General features: G+C 39.2%; 1 protein-coding gene across 1 annotated transcript in view; it reads right to left on the minus strand.

The window, feature by feature from the left end:
- BACH2 (BACH transcriptional regulator 2) overlaps nucleotides 1-24,791 on the minus strand; it is a 337,887-nt gene that overhangs the window by 54,977 nt on the left and 258,119 nt on the right. The window contains exon 4 of the mRNA XM_090279677.1: nucleotides 17,223-17,477. Within this exon, the coding sequence (XP_090135803.1) occupies nucleotides 17,223-17,465 (243 nt within the window). The 5' untranslated portion in view covers nucleotides 17,466-17,477. The remainder of the gene's footprint in view (nucleotides 1-17,222; nucleotides 17,478-24,791) is intronic.

The following is a 24,791-nucleotide window of genomic DNA, read 5'->3' on the forward strand; positions in this document are numbered from 1 at the left end:
AACAAGAACTTTCTGTATAACCAAAATATCATTTTACTACATAAAGAAAATGTCCTGGCTGGTTTGGCTCAGTGGATTGAGCGTCGGCCTGCGAGCTAAGTGTCGCTGGTTTGATCTTCCAGTCAGGGCACATCAGAGAAGGAAAACTCTGACTCTAAAAAACCTCCGCTGCCTTGCGGCATACCTCTTCAGGGGAAAGGCTAAGGGAGTAAACCCCGACAGAAAATCCGGAGCCGGAGTCCCTAAGGCGGTTTGACGTTGTAGTCAACACTGGCAACTCCTGCGGCGCACCTGAAGCCAAGTTGTATTGACTCCGTCTTTCCCTTGGACACTTCAGCTGCGAAGAGAGGGGGGGGGTCTGCTGCATGGGCAACAGCAGACCCTCCATATCACCCTGCCCAGGCTCTGTAGCTTCAGCTTCACTGGAGAGGACACTCCAGCGTCATCGCAAGATGTCGATTCAACACGGGAGGAGATAGATACCGTGTCACTCCCAAGTCGTACTGCACAGCCATTCTCGGTGGTGCAGATAGACTCTTAAGAAGCTACACCATCGTCTCTCGAGACGGACGGCTGCCGACGATGACGACGACGACGACATAAAGAAAAGTAATGTTGACACAATATTACAAACTTATGAACAGCAGCCATTCAGATTCTCTAAATTGCTCCAATGATGTCCTTTATAGATTTTTTCCCCCAATCTGAGAGCCAATCCAGAATCCCTTATTTCATTTGTTCTCATTTAGTTTCCCTCAATCTAGCACATTGCCCCAATCATTTTGTCTTTCATGACATTATTGAAAAGTTCCATCTAGCTGTCTTGAAGGATGTCCCATAGAGGATGTTTCACCATAGTACTGTGTCCAAACATTAATCTAATTTATTTTTTTATTTTGTGTGGTTAACCAATTTAATATACAATGAATTCATTTTTTGTTTTATTTTTAATTTCTTTTTTATTGTTGCTCTATTACAGTTGTCCCACTTGCCACTTTTCATCTTTTTGATTAAATTTTAATTTGTTAACTATGTAAAACACTTAAATGGTTTAAAAGTCAACATAAAATGGATCCATTCAGAGTCGCTCCCATTCCAAACTCTTTGTTTCACCCACTTTCTCAAGGTCATCTTTTTCATATTTTACCTTTTCTGATTCCCTTTACAAAATGTGCAAATGTGTATGTGTGTGTATACTTATGTTATATATATTTATACATTTTAAATATATATTCATGTTTTCCTTTGTTTCTTATACAAAAGGAAGCATACTATATATAGCATATGTACTCCTCTGCATCTTATTTTTGCCTTCTAAAATATATACTGGTAATCACTCCACATCAGTTCACAGAGAGCTTTCTTTTTTTATGGCTGTGTAATACATGGTTGTGTGGTTGTACATATATGTAGGTTATCTTGCACATATATTGTTTTGTATTTTAGCAGTCTGTTATGGACTAAACTGTGTTCCCCAAATTCATACATTGCATTAATCCCCAGTGAGATTCTATTGGAGGCAGGGACTCTAAGGAGGTAATTAAGATTAAATGGGACTTCCAGTCAAGATGGAGGCATAAGCAGACATGCTTCACCTCCTTGTGCAACCATAGAAAGAATTACAACTAGATCTCAAAAACAAATAACAATCAGAACCATCAGAAAATCAAGCTATATGGAAGTCCAACAACCAAAGATTTAAAGAAGCCACATTCATCCAAGAAGTATTCAAAGTGATGAAAAGCAAGGACCTACAACCTAGATTACTCTAACTAGCAAAGCTATCATTTAGAATGGAATGGCAGATAGAGTGCTTTCCAGACAAGGTAAAGGTAAAGGAGTTCATCACCACTAAGCCATTATTATATGAAATGTTAAAGGGACTTATATAAGAAAAAGGTCAAAACTATGAACACTAAAAAGACAACAAATTTACAACTATCAACAACTGAATTTTATAAAAACAACAACAAACTAAGCAAACAATCAGAACAGGAATAGAATCATAGACATGGAGATCATCTGGAGGGTTATCAGCTGGGAGGGGGAAGGAGGATAATGGAGAAAATGGTTCAGGGATTAAGAAGCATAATTGGTAGGTTCAAAATAGACAGAGGGATGTTAAGACTAGCATAGGAAAGGGTGAAGCCAAAGAACTTACATGCATGACTCATGGACATGAACTAAGTGGGGCGATTGCTGGAGGGATGGTGGGTACCGGGTGGGGAGTCGAAGGGGAAAAATTGGGACAACTGTAACAGTATAATCAATAAAATATACTTTAAAAAGATTAAAGAATATCATAAGGGTGAAGCCTAGATCTGCTAGAACTGGTGTCCTTATGAGAAGAGGAAGAGACACCATTGTTCTCTCTCCGTGCACAGAAGAAAGGCCATGTGAGGATGCAGCGAGAAGGCGGCCACCTACAAGCCAGAAAGAGGGGCCTCATTAGAAAACAGCTTTGAGTGCATCTTGATGTTGGACTTCTGGCCTCCATAACTATAAGAAAGTAAATTTCTGTTGTTTAAGCCACCCAGTCTGTGGGGTTTTGTTACGACAGCCTGAGAAGACTAATACTGGGTATTCGTTGTCGGCAGCCGTCCGTCTCGAGAGACGATGGTGTAGCTTCTTAAGAGTCTATCTGCACCGCCGAGAATGGTTGTGCAGTCCAACTCGGGAGTGACACGGTATCTGTCTCCTCCCGTGTTGAATCGACATCTTGCGATGATGCTGGAGTGTCCTCTCCAGTGAAGCTGAAGCTACAGAGCCTGGGCAGGGTGATATGGAGGGTCTGCTGTTGCCCATGCAGCAGACCCCCCCTCTCTTCGCAGCTGAAAGGTCCAAGGGAAAGACGGAGTCAATACAGCTTGGCTTCAGGTGCGCCGCAGGAGTTGCCGGTGTTGACTACAACGTCAAACTGCCTTAGGGACTCCGGCTCCGGATTTTCTGTCGGGGTTTACTCCCTTAGCCTTTCCCCTGAAGAGGTATGCCGCAAGGCAGCGGAGGTTTTTTGGAAGAGTTAAATACTATAGGTCTCCTGTGAAAACAAACTAAGGATTGATTTAAGAGAAAATCACTTAAAAAACCCTATTCAAAAAAAGACATTTCTGGAGGCTCCTGAGGAGGAAGCAAGAACCAGAACTCCATTGACCACGGAGTAGGTAACAGTTTGCATTTAATTGTTTTAAATGCAAGCGTGAACCTCACAGGTGCAGACCCATTAGAGCATCACTTTCTATTTTGACTCACTCTTCTGAAATCTCAATCACACACGTGTCAGTAGTCTTCTTCCAAACTTTGAGCATGATGGAGGGAAATCACCTCATCACTGCAGGGCCCCCCGCGAATGACCCCTCTGATACAGAGGAAGTGTGGAGGAGGAAAGCAGTGTGAGTTCTAGAGACACCCATAGATCCAGACTTTCCAGGACTCAGGGTGACTTTATGGTGTCCTTATTTTTAAAGAACTTAAAATTTTATTTTTCAATTAGAGTTTACAGTCAATATTATTTTGTATTAGTTTCGGGCAATGGTGTCCTCTTTTAATAAAGCCAGTTAAGGAAGGACGCAGCCTTTCTACCATTGGTTTTAGAAAATATCATCATCCATATCATTAATATAAAAACATGTCCTTATTACTGAACATTCTGACACATCCTTAAAGAAGCAGCTTCTTAGAGACATTATGTACACAACTAGAGTCTGAAGCAAATTACAGGCTTATTGAGTGATTTCCTAAAGCGTACCTTTATAAATATTTACATATGTTTAAAAATACCCATGAAAGAACTCTCCTTTTCTTCAGTACTTTAAGTACTTATTATATATTAGGGTGACAGGAAAGGAGAGACACTCCCCACATCCCCTACTTTCTCCATAATCGCACAAGATTTGACTAGATGGTGATAATTTCCTTTTCTATCTGGGGATGCATAGGGTCAGACACTTGGAAAGTAAAAGAACTATTTATGTTGAAAATAACACCAGTAATTTCCAGAGAAGGAAAGGCAAAGGCATCTGTAGGTTTCAATGATCCAGGTAAATTTAAATATGAAAAAAAGGTCTTACACTTTTAATAAGAAGGAACTAGAAGAAATCTACTCCCTTTATTGCTTTTCGGGTTGATTTTCATTTAACCAGTGAGACTGTGAGTACAAGCTGGTTCAGGCCAAGTTACGAACTTTAGTATCTGAGACAGGAGAATGGGAAGCCCTGAGCTGGACAGAAGGACCAGGAGGCCTGGGGACAGTGCTGGCGTGTTCACGGAGAAAACCAAGGAGGCCACAGAACTTGTGAAATCACACATAAAGCCATATTGTTGAGTTTTATTTTTCTAGTATTATGCTCCATACTTCATCTGGCCTTCCTTCCTTCCTGTCTTCCTTTCTATCCACTGAACTGTTCAAATAACTCTTTTATTATCAGAGAAATGTAATAATGTACACTGTAGGAAATTGGGAAATGCAGACAAGCAAAACAAAATTTAGCACATTCCTGTCATTCATGGGTCACAACTGTTAATAGTTTAGCACATGTCCTTAGGGTTCTTCAAACACACACACACACACACACAGAGTCACTCACAGTTGTATTTTCTTTTTAATCAAACCAAGATCATACTGGGCATATTATCCCTCAGTTTGCCTTTTCCTGTTATCACCATCTTTCCATTTCAGGAAAATTTCTTCTATTACCCAGATCACATTTGAGTTTCTCCAGCCCCCTACCTCCTTCTCCAAAGTCCTTTATAACTGGTTTCAGGATTATACACTGCCTCTGGTTTTTAAATCCTTAAATTTTGTTTAACTTAGCATAGTCCCATTTATATGGCACTGACTTATTAAAGAAATCATGCCATTTGTCCTGCAGAAGGACCCCACCCTGTGGGCCCATTGTTTCCTCATGGTGTTGTTAAGCTTCTTTATCTAATCCTTGATTTTCCTCTAACTGGAAGTTATATCAAAAGTCTTTATAAGGTCAAGTTAACACTGAAAGCATCATTGGGGATACTGTATATTTTATGAATATTCACATAAGAAGACATCTAACACCTGGCTGACCCACCAGGAGTGATGCTCAGATTGACCTCTGCCTGGGTTACTGTGAAGACTGTGTGTGTGTATGTGGGTGGTGTGCTACTCTGTGTCTGCATGTTGCTTCTACTCCACTAATGCCCATCATAGAGTCATCATAAAAGTTTTAACTCTAAGTGATCATCTTTGACATTTCAAAATATGCGGCACTGGATTACAAATAACCTTGAGGCAAGGGCTTTGCCCTCTAGAAATTTAGCATCTCCTTGCAGGTTCTTGTATCCGCCTGTGCTAAGTAAGGGCTGGTGCTCACAACATCACTTAAAAGGTAACTTAGAGCACACCTCTACATGTATCCTCAGTCTGATAAACTGTTGGAGCTTCAAGATTTTCCACATAAATGAAGATCAACTTAAAATCAGCAATGCAGAGCAAACCTTGTTCTTCATAGAAGAACCAGCAATGGGAGTGAAAGCCTCAGCTCCGCCATCGCCTGTGTGCTGAGGTGTCTCACATGTGTTTCTTCAGGTCTGCAGTCTCAGTGCCTTGGGTGCATCGACAGCACTGGAGATACTGCTCAAGGCTCGATGACCTCTTTCCCCACATATGTGTTCTCACACTCAATTTTTAGGATCACTGAAAGGCACCATCATGCTCATAGTCCTTCAGCTCAGCCCAGGCCTTCCTCTGCTCAAGGTGGGATCGGGGTGTAGCCCCTGGCTGTGCCCTCTGTCCACAGTAGTTGGTTATTCCATCTGTCAAGCATCCCACTGCTAGTCAAACTTCCTTAAATTGTTTTTCAGCATGTTACCTGACAACGTTTCAGTGATTCCCCACTGTTTATCTGATCAGGACTAAATTCTTTTGTCTCAATTTTATTCTTTCCCAGGACAGCCCCAGGTAATCTGACCATATTTTGAATTATTTTCCCAAATTACCATTTGTGCTCATCGAAGCTGGATCCTCAATGCTCTTTGGGCCTTCATTTTGGGCCTTGGTCATACACGTGTCCTCCCCTGTAGAAGCTCTTCCTGCTTGTTCCCTCAGAAAGTCTTATCAACCATGTTTTAGGGGGTTTAAACTTTATGGGGGAGATGAAAGGAAAATCCTGTCCTCTTCCTTATCTGAACCTCTGCAGTGCCAACAACAGCCAACGCAAGTTGGTGTCTACAATGAATGCTCTTGAATTGTTCACCTTTGATTCCTATGATTTTGTTTTGATTCTTCAACTACATTGTAAGCTATTAGAAAGAAATGGTCTTGCTTTATATTTCTAATTGATACTCCAAAGAAGTCACCTATGAAAGGTTCATGTGTTACATTCTTCTGACTCTATCAGTGCTGCTGTATGTACTTCAGTCATCCTGGCCTTTTAAGTTTTAAACACAAGCACACAAAATAACAACTCCTCTAAAGGCAAATCTATATATTTTTATACCTTACTCCAGGGTCTAGTATCTTACACAGTTATAAAATTTTCCTCTAATATGGCTGAAACCCCTTACATGCAGCTGGGATACTATTTCTTCCGTTAGTGAATGAGAACACCTGGTCAACATCTACTGTAACAGCTTCAAGTAGGAGGCATGGAGATACTTTATTAAACAGAACTTTGAAAGGTCTCTGCATTTCTCTACTTGTACATCTTATAAATCTGATGGATTTAACTCATCCCTCCCCCGCCCCCCAATGCCCCAGATTTACAAAAGGTGTGCGCCAAATATCTTCTCTTAGAGTCCTGCTCGTTTCCCAAAACCATGAAGATCTTATCCCGAATCTTGGTGTTTCATATTTTTAATCTTCCCGTTTTCCTATCTGTAGGGCACAATGCAATGCCTAGCCTCTGCAGCTCCATTTGGCAGAAAGGTGTTCTTTGGGAAGGGAGAACACAGTGCCCATCTTTACACGGTGAGACCCTGGAGGGTCCTATGTTTTAGCAGACATCTTCCTGGACTTTGAGTAAGTTTCTTGTCTTCCTCACCTTTCTCCTTTTGTAACTAATAAAACAAGAAAAAGGGACGAGTTGTGAGGTTGCAGGTGCACATATAATTCACTCCAAACCACGTCACTCACCGTGGCTTGGCATGCAGGGCAACCACTGTTCTGCCACTGTTCTACTCATTTCTGGCTGCTGGTGCTACCCTCCAGGAATGATATCATCTGTGCACCACTTTTAGGAAAAATAATCTGTCATTTGGTGTTGCACATAAAGAATGAAAAAATAAAAATAAAAACATCAATAGAATTAAAAGGAAGACTTAGGTATAAAGAATCAGGAAAAAGTGTGTAGCAATGACATTGGACACTATCCTTTATAAAGCAGAAGATAAAATGAAATAGTTGTTACTTCAACAAGTTGGAGACCTATAAATGTGACCTTCTGTATCCTTCCTTTGATTTTCTTCTAAACTCAGGAATCTTTTGTTGGCTAAATCCCAGCATTTTTTTTTTTTACCCCCAGGCCAACTTTTGGCTTGCTTGGAAACAGCTGCCAGTATTTCTTTATCCTGACAGTAAAAAAAAAAAAAAAAAAATGTGTTCACGTTGGAGGCCCGGCTCCATTCCATCCAGGGTGCTGAATGCATTAACTTTTTCACACATAGTCTTTGCCAGGCTGCACACATAAAGAAGTCCATCTCAGACAGCAAAGCTCACTGAATCACCAGTTAGCCTAAAGTTGGTATCAATGTCAGTTAGAAACCCTGTCAACATACGATATTTTAGGAGTCTATGGTAAAGTGATATATTTTACTACACATATCTAGTGAATAGGAAAAAAGAACACTTCTGAGATATTAGGAAACCAAAAGTGCTACTATTTAATTGCTTCATTCCTAAAAGCAAAAACAACCCAACCCTTTATATAGACTGTGTTTTGGTTAAGAACCCAAACAAACCAGACTATAAACAAAGTTATTAACTGATTAGTGCCAACAATTTTATTTTACTTTCTTTGTGCTTCTAAGAACAGCTTTTTCTACTGACAAATATGTACTGCTCTAATGTCTGGATATAATCCATTTTATTAAGAAATTCTTGAATCAATTTCGTGGTTTACAGCTTGTCCAATCAAGATTCCAGGTGTTCTCACCATAAAAAGGGTCTCTTTCAAAAGCTGTCTGCTTGTGTAACTGCACATGCACTAGAAATATCATGGATACCCCAACAATAGAGCTGAAACCTGATGCAGTCTGGTGACAGTCCAAGTTTTTAATGGAACGTGAATCCATTAAGATTATTAGGTAACTTTACATCATGATATCCTCACTTTTGTGCCAAGTGTTAGAGCTGCCAAAGAAAAGACAGAATAAAAACCAACTCTTGGATTCCAACTCTGAGTATTTTGGTGTGGAAACTGTATTTTCTTGTAACTCATTTAAAAAACGCACCATGTTTTCGCTGTTTAATTGCAATCTCAGTTTTCAGGAAGCAGAGAGAAATGAGATACATAATCAATGTTTCTCTTCCGTTTGGCTTTCAGCCTAAGTGGCCCTGCACTTTTAGTGGCAAAGTAGGGTAGGTAATACCAGTGAACAAGAAACCTATTCTAAGAAGCGCTGGCTCAAGTGAAGTAGTACCACATCACGCATCACGTGTGACTCAACCATCTATTCAGGACTGATTACTCGGCAACGGTGGAGCCATGCTAATTGGACAATGGCTTGCTGCCAGCTCATGTTGGCATGACCTACAATACCCTTGGCTGACAGTCATTATGTCTCTCTATCACACTTTTTAAAAAAAATCTGGATGGGAAGTGGAAATAATTTTTAAGAATCCTCCCAAGTGCTATTTGACTTCTTATCATGAATTGAAAGTTTAATTAAGTTCCCTGTTAAAGGCCTAGGTTCTATGATTAAATATGACAAAATAATAGTTACGATTACTGATCAAGTGAGGAACTTTACAGCTCTGAACTTTGTCTTTAAGGTTATTATTAATTTTAATTGAAATAGGAGACTTCATCATAGGGGAAAGAAAGAAATGTAAGGGACATTTAATTCATACACAGAGAAGAGTTTTAAAATGAATAGATACACCAATAACTAAAATTTAATGCAAACAAATTTACTGTCGAAGGCTTTGTTACAAATCCATTTAAAATGTTTAATATTGTGGCCAACTTATATAGGGATAAACAGGTATAGTGAAAGGTAGCCTTAAAAATGGCTTTGGAATCAGGTCACTTAAAAATAATTTTTAGATATGTCTTAGTTCTTGTCTATTCAACTTCTTCTACTATGCCAAAATAGGAACATTTCTACATAAGTTTCTTTAAATAGGATTTACTGGCCTCAGGATTTAAAAACTGGAAGAGGTTTGGAAACAGCTTATGCATTTCAGTTTTAAAATTAGCTAGTGCTGTGGCTATTTTCACACTAGATTTCCCTCCCTCTGCATCAGCATCACTGAGCAGCCTTCAGAGATGGAATCGCAATAGTATTAGCTCCTTTCTTCATGGCTCTGCTTTTCTGCACCCCCATGTGAGACTGAGGCCCAGATTCCAGGGCTAGAAGTCACCTTTGTGTTACTATAAATAAGTTCTGCCTTTAGGCATTTCAAAATTATCAGCACAATTCTAGGACTTGAAAACTTCTTACTTGCCAGCAAGTAGTTACCTGGAATATTTTGACTTATTATTTATTTGCTTTTTTTTTCATCTGCTGCCAAGTCTCACTAATGCAACTTGGAAAATTGCACCATAGCTTTTAATGAGGATTCTGAAGTAAGAGTCATTTCATCAGACAAGACTGTGCTTTCCTTTTATGGGAATAATAACACCTACTGTTTATATAGCACTATCCTTCCAAGAAGTTTAACATATCACATTTCATTAATCTGAACAGCAGCCCTGCAAGCCAAGCTGGTAACTGGCATTGTATTCCCTGCATACTCGTACTGAAATTGAGGTCATTAAATGGAAAATAAATGTTCTCAAAATCCTAAAACCTTCTGAAATGGTTAGAGAGCAATGATCTGCATCTTCTACAATCTGCCTATATTCTAGGTTAGCAAATATTGATTCTATAGTTCTTTACTTGTCATCTTCTGTGAACTCTTATAAGACCATTTCAAAGTCAGGGAATATTTCCAAAGATAAGGGAAGCGAGCGAGCTCCTCTTCTAAAGGTGTGTGGTTCTCTCCTTTCCAGGCCAGTGTGCTTCCCATCTACACTCTTCCCATTCTTTCTTGAATACAACTGAATTGGTCTTTGTCTTAGATATGCTTCCCCCAAGTACTCAATGAAATCACAAATGGCTCCCAAATAGCTGGACAGTCCATGTTCAGCCTTTATTTTAGTTGACTATCAGCATCAGTTGACTACTCTCCTTCCTTGAAATACTTACTTTTCCTTGCTTCCAGCACACTATGCTTTCTGTTTTTCCCTTCTACCTCAATAGTTGTTCCTTCTTGGTCTACTCTGCTGTTTCCTCTTTATCTCCCTGATGTCTTAATTCTGGAAAGCCCAAGGCTCAACTGTATGGTGGAACCTCTTGTTTTTCTTTCTTCTACCTACACTAGTTCCCCTGGTGACTGGATTCTGTCTTGTGACTTTCAATATCCCCAATAATCTGCTATTAAAACTTTTATTTTCAGACTAGATTTCTCCCATGAATTCCAGTCATGAATCCTCCTGTGTACTAGACATTTCTACTTGCATTTAACAGGCATCTCAAGTTCAATATGCACAAAATGGAACTCTTACTTCCACCTCTACCTCCTCAAACCTTCTCCCAGTCTTCACCAATCTTAGTTAACGGCAAACTCCATTTTTCCGACAGCTGAGGTCCCAAACCTTGAAGTTATCCTTAACCCCTCTCTTTCTCCTTCATCCTATGTCCAATCAATAAGAAAATTCCATAAGCTCTACCTTTACAATATTAGCAGAATTTGACACTGATCACCACTCTACTGCTATTGCTCTGGTCTAGGTCATCATGCCATGCCTGGGTTGTTGGCATATTAAGAGTTTTCCCTACTTCTGCCTTTGCCCTTTTTCCATCTATTTTCACACAGCAGTCAAAATGATATTCTCCTGGGAAACCCTCCAATGGCTTCCCACCTCATTCCAAGAAAAGGTAATGTGCCCAAAAGGTGCACAGCCTAGTCCTGTTACCCGTGAGGTGCTTCCTCCCCATCCAGCCCTTGCTCACTCTGCTCCTGTGTGTCAGACATGCCAGGCCCAGACCAGCCTCAGGGCCTCTTCCTTGCTATTGCTTCTGCCTGGACCACTCTTTCCCCAGCTGTCAGCATAGCTGGCTCCCTCATCTCCTTCAGGTCTCTGCTCAAACGGGCTATTCCTGAGCACCCTATTTAAAGTTGCAATATCTGTACCCTGATGTTCCTTAACCCCCTTCTCTATTTTATTTTCCTGGATGGCATCTAACAAAGTACATATTATATTAATTTATTCATTTTCTGTCTCTCTACCTCCTCCCCCACTGGACAGTAAGTTCTGTTGTGTTTACCAGGCTCATCCAGCACCTAGAACAATGCCTCCTGGTACATAGTAGGACCTTGGTAAATATTTGCTGAATGAATGAATAAATGAATGAAGAAAAAGAAACCCAAAGAGGGCTTGCTCAAGACCTTACATGCAGTTAGCATCAAGGTCCAGTCTGTGGTTTTGCGAGTCACTCATTAGTGATGCTCCTGAGATCTTGAAATTTTCCCATTATTTTTCTTTAGAGTTTTGTCTAGGTGGTGAGTGGGAGAGGCCAAAGGGATGGCTCTGTGTTTTGGGGTGGTGAGTGTTTTGTTCTTATCTTGGTCATGCCACTTCCCAAAGACATCACCCACTGTTTCCCACGAAATCTCACCTCCCACAGTTGAACCCAGGCTCAGAATGCTGTTGGCAGCCTATGCTGTAGTGTTAAGTAGTATTTCATTCTGAAAAGGCTGTTCAGAGACAATCATGACTGTCTTACTACTTTTTTAAAAGACTGGAGCTAAGCCATCCCTGAGACATTAACAGCTTTCATATCCTCTAAAAACTTTCAGACAAGAAGATTCCATAATTTCCTCTATGCTTGGCCGTACTACTGCAGGAACATTCTTTATTGCACCTTGTGGTTCAGACTTAACAATAAGTGCCTTTTCTTCAGAATCCTCCTGGGTCAGTTGCCCTTTCTGTTTAGCACTGGAAATAACAATATCTGCCCTAAAGTGTTGAGAGGTGGTGGGATGGAGGGGGAGAGGGGGAGGGACAAGGGGGAGAGAGCGGGGGGGAGAGAGAGAGAGAGAGAGAAAGCAGAAGACAGAGCTACAATGAGTGAGCAGAAGTCTGAAAGATGTTTATACCTACGAAAGCATAATGTCCACCTGGAGAGGCCATACTTATCCCTACCTTATAGCTATTCTCTGCAAGAACACTCCCCCTTCTCTAGATGGTGAAAGGCTATGGGAAACAAATCCAAAGAAAGGTGCTGGAGCCTTGGCAATAACCTCTTTATCCCCCTAGTCTTAAATATTTATTTTTAACAAAAATTTGTATATAATTAAGGTATGATATTTTGATATATGTATAAACTGTGAAATGATCATCACAATCAAACTAATTAGCATCTTGATCACCTCCCATAGTTATTATTATAATAACTATTATTTCGTGGTTGAGAACCATTGAGATCTACTCTCTTAGCAAATTATAACACATTATTAACCACATAACACATTATTAACCACAGTCACCATGTTGTACATTAGGATTCAAGAATTTATTCATCTTATAACTGAAAGTTTGTGCCCTTTCATCAACATCTCTCCTTTTGCCCTATGCCCCACCTCCAGCCTCTGGTACCAACCATTGTACTCTCTCTGTTAGATGAATGTGACTTTTTTAGATGCCACATACAAGTGATATTATGTAACATTTATCTTTCTATGTCTTTTTTTTTTTTTTCCACTTAGCATAATGTCCTCCAGGTTTACCCATGTTGCTACAAAGAGCAGGGTTTCCTCTTTTTTGGTTAAATATATTATATATTTATTTTTAGAGAGAGGAGAAGGGAGGGAGAAAGAGAGGGAAACATCAATGTGTGGTTGCCTCTTGCACACCCCCAACTAGGGATCTGGCCTACAACCCAGGCATGTGTCCTGACTGGGAATTGAATTGGCGACCCTTTAGTATGCAAGCTGGCACTTAATCCATTGAGTCACACCAGTCAGGGCAGGGTTTCCTTCTTTTTAAATACAGAATAATATTCCATTGCATGTATGTATATATATATAAAATATATCACATTTTCTTTATCCAGCCATATGTCAATAGACATTTAGATGGTTTCCACATCTTGGCTATTGTGAATGATGCTGCAATAAACATGGAGTACAGACATCTCTTCAAGATAATGCTTTTATTCTTTCAGATATATAACTATAAGTGGGATTTCTGGATCACATGGTAGTTCTATTTTTAATTTTTTGAGGAACCTCCATACTGTTTTCCACAATGGGTGCATCAATTTACATTCCCATCAGCTATGCACAGGGATCCCTTTTCTCCACATCTTTGCCAACAGGTTATCTTTGACTCTTTGATAATTAGACCTGGGTAATAACCTCTTGACAGCTGCTCTTCCCTTAGTATCCTGGGAGGGAGATAAGCAGCTCCATAAGAATGGGGCTGAATGGCAAACCTGATGTTGGCTCCATGTCTTCTAAGGAAGCACACCCCATTCCTGCCCTCTGCACTAGACACACCATAAAATGAACTTTGTGATTGTGAAGCACTTCCAGTGTGGTCGGCATCCAGCCCCAAATGGTTTTTGTGACTATAGCTAAGGAGGCGTTTGCTGCGCCAACTTTAATACTAATGAACTGTGGGATAATGGCCTTGCAATGCTTGGCACATCAACCACTTTCTCTTCATCTCTTAGCACAAAATATACTTACTAATTATAAATTAAATTATCTGTTTCATTATTTAACAAAAGTACTAAGTACAATACCTTCTTTTCTACTACATGCTGACACACATTCCTGGATGTGTTTTTCAATGGGGAGCCAACACTCAAGTCGTCTAACTTCTGGGGACTGTCACTCCATTTTAGGGGGGAAAAAAACAAAAAAGCAAGACAATTCAATTACTTCTTAGCTTCTGAAAGGAGGTTTCTATTTTTGTCTCTCCCCCTTCCAGTTTGGAGGCTACACTGGCACTGTGGCTCCGATTTGCTGGTAACTGCATTGCCCATCAATACTCAGGATTTTAGGATAGAATTGTACAACTTCAAAAAAACTAGAAGCCAGAGCTGGGTTTGGCCTAAACTGACCGAGTGTGGGAGCAGGAGTGGAGGCAGTTTGTATCTGGAAGTTTCACAGTCCAAGGAGGAGCTCTCACATTTGGTCATGCCGGTCCCGGGGAAACACGAAGGCTGTCTGCCCAGGGAGTGTAGACATGGGCCAAGTGTGAACAAGACTGAGGCAGGGCCAGAAGCTGATTTGAATTCAGTGATAGAATTATGATGAGGTTCAATGATTTCCAAGGGACTAATCAAATGTTTATTCTTACATCATATGAATCACATGCCAGTTAGTTCCAGGCAGCTACTTGCTACTTTTCAAGGTAGTGCTTGGGATTTTTTTGTTTATTCACCACTTAATTCAAATTCTATGAGGTCATTCACTGAGCTAAGAGGGACAATAACCATAGAGCCTGCAAGGACATTTCAGTGTGTACACAGCGAAGAGAAGAAAACAATGCCCAGTACTTTGGGCCACAGGCGGATGCTCTGAGCAGGGGGATAGGGTTCCTGGAAGGAGGCCTTAGAAACAATTACAGACCCACAAAGCAAAATGCCACTGGCACTGGCTGCATCCCCCATCACAAAATACTTAACGCTGGGCTATTGACAGCAGGAATTCATGTTTCATAGGGAGAAAAAAGTATCTAGTTACGTCTCAAGGTTTCAGGTACATGAGCAACCAGAATGTTTCAATGGTTTGGAAATGCAGATGATGTACAGACAGCAATAATTTTACATGGCCAGGAAGAAAGTCAATCAACAAACATATCACAGGTTCCCATTTAACTGAAACACAAACAATCTAAAAGGTCAAATAGCAGATTTTTGTGTAATGACTCTATAGTGTGCCTCTTACTCTAAGGAGTGCCCAATGCCAAGGAAACAAGAGACTGTCAGGAATTTGATCTAAAAAGCAACTTCTAATTTAGGCTATATGCATTTATATTTCAGTTTCCTTTAAATTTTACTGCCTTGGCACTGCATTATCATAAACAATTCAAGGATGTCAGAATTTTAGGTGTTCTTACAGATAGGAACTGAGGCTCAGAGGTTAAATGACTAGATCAGGATCCCAGAGGTAAGTGGGGGCAGGCCAGGGCTTTGGGCACATGATCCAGGGAGTCTCAAGATGGGGCCAACAGTTACAGAAGAAAAACTAGTTATATAAAATATGATTTCCACCTGTAAATATATCTTAATATAATTTAATTTTTTGAAAATCAGTAAAAAAACACATAAATGAGGTGGCTCTCAAAGAGACACAGATAATAAATTAACTCAGCCTCACATCCCTCCCTAAGAACATTCTGGATAATTAAAAGTTTTCCAAATATTTCCAGAAAATTCTATAGTTGGAATAAATTCAAAAGGCATTCTCACTTCCCATCTAGAGAGGAAGAAAGGGTCTTACGTTTGACAAATGTTTACTATGGGATGGGGCTGATGCTGAGAACTTCTGTATTTATCATCTCACCTAATGATGGGTATTCACCCACTCAGTGCAGATGGGGAAAATCCAGCTCTGATCACGGGGTCACACCACAGCTGCCATTCCTTGCCTCCCCACATTACTTGGTACATAAACTTCTCTACCTACCCTTTAGCTTCTAGGATAGGGATTGTGTGTAGTTACCTACTTGTAAGTGCTGTGAGAAGTAGTAAGGAGCCTTTTATGTGGGTCCTAACTTTATCATCTGGCTACTCTCCTGCTACGCAGGAGTCACAGCAGATGCGGCTTAACAGGGGACTGAATGTGGTGGCCCCTTTGATCACCATATTCTACTTGTCCATCTACTTGTTTTTTATGTTGAATTTGGATGCGTTTTTGTGGAACAGGTGCTTGCCGACAACCTTCTACTGTCTTATACATACCCCCTTTACTCATTTATATCACTTGCCATGCCTCTGGAGACATTTGGCTTTGTGACCCTGGAATTTAATGCTAGTTGTACTCATTAGAACCTCACACCAGGGAGACAAGGGTCTTTGGTTTCTACTAGGGTTGCTGTGAAGAGCTGCTCAGCGGATCACCGCACAGCTCTGGAATAGATTGGATGTGAGCTGCACCCGAGAGGTGTGCAGTGAACAGCCTGCACAGCTGGCAATGGTGGCCCTGGTGCTGCACACTGTGCTCATGTGCAGGAAATGATTCCGGCCCTGAACACAAAGTCCAAAAGCTGCTTAGTGTTACTGTCGGTCTCAGGAAAATGAAGGGGAGTCAGGATGATGGAAGAAGAGAAACTGTATACCCAGTTCAAAGGTAACCCACTTAAGGTTTGTCATTGGGAAGCCCATCCTTTGAATTTCTGCAGCTCAAATCATCCAACTGAATGTCATCTCTGGACAGATAGGTCCAGCTACCAGTGTCCTCAATGGACAGAAATGACTAGACTCACTGAAGTAATTAAGAAACCTGAGTAGGGTATTTTCAACAATGGCGAGAAGAGCAAGTTTATACTTCTTAGAATCTTACTATATTAACTGTGAAAATTACTGCTTGCTTTTACTTTTTCCCCAAGCAAGGTAGGTGCTGTGAATACTCTCATTCTTTAACTCTCAGGGGAAATCAAGCACTCCTTCAATCATCTGAAACAGAAAAATCATAGCAACAGTCCCAGTGATTCAGATCCCACATCTAGGACTGTACCAAACTTTGGCTGAACTACTCAAAACCGGAAGAGTAAGTGAACTAGAAACTATAAGTGACTGTGAGCCACAGGTGGGGTTCAGTTCCCTTCAAGAAAGATGCTCTGTTCAGATTAATGCCTCCAAGACTTTACATGCATCAAACTGAAACTGGCTGTGACACAAACCTAATGTGTGGGTGACCTGGGCATCAGCCCCTGAGTGGGGATGTGGCACAGGGTCCACCTTCCTATTCAGCCAATTGTCTACAAGTCAATATGCCTCCATTAGCAACACACAATCAAACCAAACTACTGTACCTCCTCAGGCAAGCTGACCACCAAGTCATTTTTTGTCTGTCCGACCAGCGCCTGCCAGAAGTATTCGCTGCACGCAGCTAGCACAGCCCGGTGGGCCCGGAACTCCTTCCTCTCCACGATCAGAGTCACGTCACAGAGAATATCCTTTTTCCGCTGGTCATTGAGGCCCAGGAGGATGTTGGTGCAGTGGACTGTGGACTCATACACATACATGGGGGAGTCAGGCTTCTCATCCACAGACATGCCGTTTACACCCTGAAAGAAAGAGAGGCCAGGTCACCACTATCTGAGTCACAAGAGAAGGTGAGAAAGAACTTCATGGCTCCTTGGTCTCACTGACATGAGCCAGGCAGAAAGGGGTGAATTGCTTATTAGCATATTCACGCTCACTTCAATGAGCTCAGGAAACAGACTGCAAAGTCATATTTTATGGCTGACTTTATCCTTTCCATTTAGTATGTCCTTTTACCCCATGGAAACGAAGCCAGGTCTTTTAATGGAACACCCAAAACACTTAAAACATACATACTTTACAACTTGGTAGTTTTGATTTTGCTGGCTGACTGAAAAGAAACTTTCACGTACACATAGTTCCAATTCAAGTATTAATTTTGTGTTAGGTGGAAAGGAATCATTTTGAAGTATTTGCAATGCTTTCATGATTTAAATACATGTAAGCTGCTAAGTTGAAATCTGGCTAAGGTACCAAATATCTAATCACAATGCATAATTTAACAAGTGATCTAAACTGTCTGTGTACTAAAGGGTAAATGTAGTCAGCTATTGCAATTGTCCTTGGCCACTTTAAGACCAAGTACAACTCAGGCAATGCTATTGTTTTTCATGAAAAGCTTTCAAAAAGAAGCAGAACTGTTCTGTCATTATCCCAGCAAACTTGATGTGCATCCACTTTAAGTAAACACAATATATCACAACAGGAATCATAAAACAGATGTATTCAACAGTGAAGATCATTTTTACAAAAATGGTTCTTTGCTTTCAAAAGTGTCCACTGCCATAGTTAAAAAACAGTATTTATTACAAAACATAGTTTTTCAATAATGTTTACTCCTCATATGAATTCCAACAGTTAGCCTTACTTTCTTATTTATTTTTTAACAGCATTCATATACAGTAAACCACATATTTAGTGTACAGTTTGATTTTGGCATATGTATGCAACTGTGAAACTATCATCACAATCAAGACAGTGACTACATCCTTCATCAACAAAAATCTTTTTATGCCCCTAATAGTTCCTCCCTTGCACCTCTCTGTGTCCTGCCTCCTGCCCTGACACTATATAATGGTTGTCATTTTCTATATTTTATATAGATGGAATGGTATAGAATGCATCCTTTTATGTGTGGTTTCTTTTACTAAGCATAGTTATTATGTGATTCATCCATGTTGTGTTCATCAACTGCGTGTTCCTTGATTGCTGAGTAATGTCCTACTGCACGGACACAGCACACTTTTTTGTCCATTCATCAACTGATGCATACTTGGGTGCTCCAGTCTTTGGCTATTTCAAATAAAGCTGCTATAGATTATTGTATAACTCTTTGTATGACCATATCTTTTCAGTCCTCTTGTGTAAGTACCTAGGGGCAGAATGGAAGGATCATTTGCTATGTGTAAGTCTAACTTTTAAAGAACTGCCCCTGTTTTTGAAACTGGTTGTACCTTGTACTAGTTCAGATTTTCAGCAACAGTGTATGAGAGTTCCAGTTCTTTCACATCCTTGCCATCACTTGGTGTGGTCCATCATTTTAATTTTGGCCATTCTAACAGGTATACTGTTAGACCTCTTTGAGTTTAAAAAAATTTTTTTTATTGTTTATCTATTACAGTTGTCCCACTTTTTCCCCCACCCTGCCCATCCCTTCTCCCACAGTCAATCCCTACCTCGTTGTCCATATTCATGGGTCATTTATACTAGTTCCTTGACTAGACCCTTCCCCTTCTTATCCCCCTTGCATTCTTCCCCCCTCCCCCTTTGTCACTGTTTGTCTGCTCCTTGTTTACATGCCTGCGGTTCAATTTTGGTCATTTGTTTGTGTTGTTCATTTGTTTCCTGTATTAAGTGATATCATATGGTATCTGTCTTTCATTGCCTGGCTTATTTCACTAAGCATAATTCTCTCTAGTCCATCCATGTTGTCGTGAATGGTAGGAGTTCTTCCTTTCTTCCTGTTGCATAGTATTCCATTGTGTAAATGTACCACAGTTTTTTGATCCACTCATCTACAGATGGGCACTTAGGCCGTCTCCAGCAGTTGGATATTGTAGATAGTGCTGCTATGAACATAGGGGTGCACTGATTCTTTTGAATTGGTGTTTCAGGATTCTTCGGGTATAATACTAGCAATGGAATTGCTGGATCAAAAGGCAGTTCCATTTTTAGTTTTCCACACTGTTTTCCATAGTGGCTGCAACAGTCTGCATTCCCACCAACTAGGGTTCCCTTTTCTCCACATCCGCACCAGCACTTGTTATTTGTTGATTTGTTGATGATGGCCATTCTGACTGGTGCGAGCTGGTATCTCACTGTGGTTTTTATTTGCAACTCGCTGATGGCTAGTGATGCTGAGCATCCTTTCATATGCCTATGGGCCCTCTGTATGTCCTCTTTGGAGAAGTGTTTGTTCAGGTCCTTTGTGCATTTTTTTAAATTGGGTTCTCTGTCTTGGTGTTGAGTCGTGTAAGTTCTTTATATATTTTGGAGATCAATCCCTTGTCTGGGGTATCATTGGCAAATATGTTTTCCCATATGGTTGGTTCCCTTTTCATCTTGCTGATGTTTTCCTTGGCTGAGCAGAAACTCTTTAGTTTGATGTAGTCCCATTTGTTTATTCTTTCCTTTATTTCCCTTGCCTTAAGGGACATATCAGTGAAAATATTGCTACATGGGATATCTGAAATTTTCCTATGTTTTCCTCTAGGATTTTTATGGTGTTACACCTTATATTTAAGTATTTTATCTATTTTGAATTTATTCTGGTGTATGGTGTAAGTTGGTGGTCTAGTTTCATTTTTTTTGCATGTCCCTGTCCAGTTCTCCCAGCACCATTTGTTGAAGAGGCTCTTTTCACTCCATTTTATGTTCCTTCCCCCTTTGCCAAATATTTGTTGATCATATGGACCTGGGTTTATTTTTGGGCCCTCTATTCTGTTCCATAGATCTATATGTCTGTTCTTATGCCAGTACCAGACTGTTTTGATTACAGTGGCCTTGTAGTATAGTTTGATATCAGGTATTGTAATTCCTCCTACTGTGTTCTTCTGTCTCAAGATTGCTGTGGCTATTCGGGGTCTTTTTTGGCTCCATATAAATTTTTGAAGTATTTGTTTTAGGTCTGTGAAATATGTCATTGGTATTTTAATAGGGGTTGCGTTGAATCTATAAATTGCTTTGGGTAGTATGGACATTTTAATGATGTTGATTCTTCCCATCCATGAACATGATATATGCTTCCGTTTATCTGTATCTTCCTTAATTTCTTTCTTCAGTGTTATGTAGTTTTCCGAGTACAGGTCTTTTACCTCCTTGGTTAAGTTTATTCCTAGGTACCTTATTTTTCTTGTTGCTATAGCAAATGGGATTTTTTCTCTAGTTTCTATCTTAGACATCTTTGTGATTTTAATTTGCTTTTCTCTAATGAGTGAAAATGTTGAACATCTTTCATGTGCTTATTCATCTATTTATCTTTCGTGGAAAGATGTTTATTCATATTCTTTGTTAATTTTTTATTATTTTGTTTTATTACAGGCATGCCTCATTTTATTGCGCTTCACATTATTGCACTTTAATGATAGAGTTTTTTACAACTTGAAGGCAAGAACCTCCACCAGCAAAAAGATTATGACTCGCTTTATTACAGTCGCCTGAAACCAAGACTGCAATATCTCAGACGTATGCCTGTATTGTTTTGAGACCACTTTATATATTCTGAATAAAAGTCCTTTATCAGATATGTGATTTCCGAATATTTTTCTTTTTTCTATTTTCTTTTTTAATTGTATTTTTCCATTACCATTTAGTTCCTTTATACCCCCCTACTCCCTGCAATCTCCAAACTGTTGTCCATGCCCATGAGCTCTTTGTCCTTTTTGTTCTATCCCTCCACATCCCCCATCTTTTCCCTCCCTAATTGTCATCCTGCTAAGTCTGTCTCTATTTTGTTTGTTAGTTCAGTTTGTTCACTAGATTCAACATATGAGTGAAATCATATGGTATTTGTCTTTCTCTGATTGGCTTATTTCACTTAGCATAATGTTCTCCAGGTCCATCCATACTGTCACGAAGGGTAGAATTTTCTTTTTTAGGGCTGAGTAGTATCCATTGTGAAAATGTATCATAGTTGTTTTGTCCATTCATATATTGATGGATACTTGGGCTGCTTCCATGTCTTGGTGATTGTAAATAATGCTGCAATGACATAGGGGTGCTTATGTTCTTCTGAATATGTGTTTTGGGTTCCTTTGGATATATTCCCTTAAGTGGGATTGCTGGGTCGAAAGGCAGATCCATGTTCAATTTTTTGAGGTATCTCCATACTGGTTTCCATAGTGGCTGCACCAATCTGCTTTCCCAACAATACAAAAGGGTTCCACTTTCTTCATATCTTCACCAGCACTTGATTTGTTCATTTACTGATAATAGCCATTCTGACAGGTGTGAGATGATATCTCATTATGCTTTTAATTTGCATTTCCCTGGTAATTAGTGACATTGAACATCTTTTCATATGTCTATTGGCCATCTGTATGTCCTCTTTGGAGAAGTGTCTATTCAGGTTTTTTGCCCATTTTTAAATTAGGTTATTCATTTTTTTGATGTTGAGTTTTATAAGTTCTTTATAAATTTAGGATATTAACCCCTTATTAGATGTACTGGCAAATATGTTCTTCCATTCTGCTGGTTGTCTTTTTATTTTGTTGATGTTTTCCTTTGCTGTTTAGGAACTTTTTATTTTGATGTAGTCCCATTTGTTTATTTTATTTTTCTTTTTGTTTCCCTTGCTGGGGAGATCTATCTGATAAAATACTGCTTAAGCTATGTCAGAGATTTTGTGGTGTATGTTTTCTTTTAGAATTTTTATGGTTTTAGGTATAACATTTAAGTCTTTTATCCATTTTGAATTTATTCTTGTGTGTGGTATAAGAAGGTGATCTAGTTTCATTTTTCTGTACGTATTTGTCCAATTTTCCCAACAACATTTATTGAACAAATTATCTTTAGCTCATTGTATGTGCTGGCTTCCTCTGTGAAATATTAATCAACTATTCTGTTCCATTGACCTATGTGTCTGTTTTTATGCCAGTACCATGCTCTTTTGATTACTGTGGCCTTACAGTATAATTTGATAGTAGGTAGTGTGATTCCTCCAACTTTGTTTTTCTTCCTCAGGACCGCTATGTGCGGGGCCTTTTGTGGTTCCCTATAAATTTTTGAAATATTTGTTCTAGTTCTATGAAATATGTCATTGGAATCTTATAGGAGTTGTGCTGAATCTATAGATTGCTTTGGGTAGTATGGACATTTTAATGATGTTAATTCTTCCTATCCATAAACACGGTATGTGCTTCCACTTATTTCTATCTTCTTTAGTGTCACATAATTTTCCAAGTACAGGTCTTTTACATCCTGGGTTAGGTTTATTCCTAGGTATCTTATCCTTTTTGAAGCAATTGTAATTGGGATTGTTTTATTAATTTCCCTTTCTGCTCATTTCTTATTGGCATACAAAAATGCAACTGATTTTTGGATATTAATTTTGTATCCTGTTACTTTGCTGAATTCATTTGTCAGTTCTAGTAGTTTCTTGGTGGAATCTTTGGTGTTCTCTATGTACAGTGTTATGTCATCTGTAAATAATAACAGTTTAACTTTTCCCATTCCAATTTGGATGTCTTTTATTTTTTCTTCTTCTATGAATGCTATGTTGAACAAGAGAGGTGAAAGTGCCGGATCTTAAGGAATACTTGTAGTTTTTGTCCATTGAGTATGATGCTGGCAGTGGGTTTGTCATATATGGCCGTTATTATGTTTAGATACGTTCCCTCTATTCCCACTTTGCTGAGAGTTTTTATCATAAATGGGTGTGGGATTTTATCAAATGCTTTTCTGCATCTATTGATATGATTATGTGGTTTTTAGCCTTCATTTTGTTTATGTGGTGAATCACATTTATTGATTTGTGAAAGTTGTGCCAACCTTGTATTCCTGGGATAAATCCCACTTGATCATGGTGTATGATCTTTTTGAAGCACTGCTGTATTCGGTTTGCTAATATTCCAAATATTTTCTAAACTGTAGCTTGTCTTTTCATTCTCTTAATCGTGCTTTTCAAACAGAGAAAATTTTCATTTGATGAAGTCAAATTCAGCAATTTTTTCTTTTATGAATCATGCTTCTGGTGCTGTATCTAAACATATTTTTGCCTAAACCAAGGTCATCTCTATTTTAATGCGATTAGAAATGGTTTAGTTTACAGATTTAAATTTCAGATTTTTCATTGCTAGTATATAGAAATAGAAATAATTTCTGTGTATTGATCTTGTTTCCCACAGCTTTGCCTAACTTGCTTATTCGTTCTCACAGCCGTTTCGTTTTGGTAGATTCCATAGATTTTCTATATAGAAGGTTACGTTGTCTGTAAATAAAGACATTTTACTTTCTTTCCAACCTGGATGATTTCAAGGTCTTTTTCTTGCCTTACCGCATTGGCTAGATGCATCAGTATTGCACTGTACCTGCAGCACAGTGTTGACTGTCAGTGGTAAGAGCAAATACTCTTGCCTTGTTCCTGATGTTAGGGGATATGTAGCCTTTCACTGTTCTTTATGATGGTAGCTATAGGTATTTCATAGATGGTCCTATTGAGCTGAGGAAATTTCTTTCTATTCCTAATTTGCTATAAGTTTTATTTATTTATTTTTTAAATCAGGAATGGGTGAATGGGGGCTGGATTTTGACAAATGCTTCTCTGCACTTACTGAGGTAATCACATAGTTCTTTTTTTTAAAAGCATGTGTTAATAAGGTAAATAACATTGATTCATTTTTTTTGACAAAATAATAATTTGCTTTAATTTATCTTCAGAATTTGTTGTAATACATTGATTCATTTTTGAATGTTACACCAATCTTGCATTTCTAGGATAATCTCCACTTGATCCTAATGTATTTGCCTTTTTACAAGTTGTTGGATTCCATTTTTTAACATTTTGTTAGCCAACATGACTGAAAACTGGGTGGAATAATCAATGTTTTAGGATGCAAATGGTGTGCATAATTCATAAGAAGCAGATGATTTATAAAAGACATCTCATCTTCCTAATCCATTTATTAAGGAACCTATACCAATAAGAGAGAAGTTTACCATAAAAGATACAAAGCTATAAGTTTTTTAGTGAAACACAAAATTAAGTAAAATCAAAAGAGAAATGAAAGTGAGGTGCAGTGGAAAGAGGAGTGGACCAGGGGTCTAGAGCTTTTGGTCCAGCTCTGGCACTGACTGGCTTTGAGGATTTTGGATAAATTGCTTTTCTCTGGACCTGCTTC

The sequence above is a fragment of the Furipterus horrens genome, unplaced genomic scaffold (assembly GCF_987537825.1).
Source record: "Furipterus horrens unplaced genomic scaffold, mFurHor1.1.pri manual_scaffold_6, whole genome shotgun sequence".
In the NCBI taxonomy this organism is placed as follows: domain Eukaryota; kingdom Metazoa; phylum Chordata; class Mammalia; order Chiroptera; family Furipteridae; genus Furipterus; species Furipterus horrens.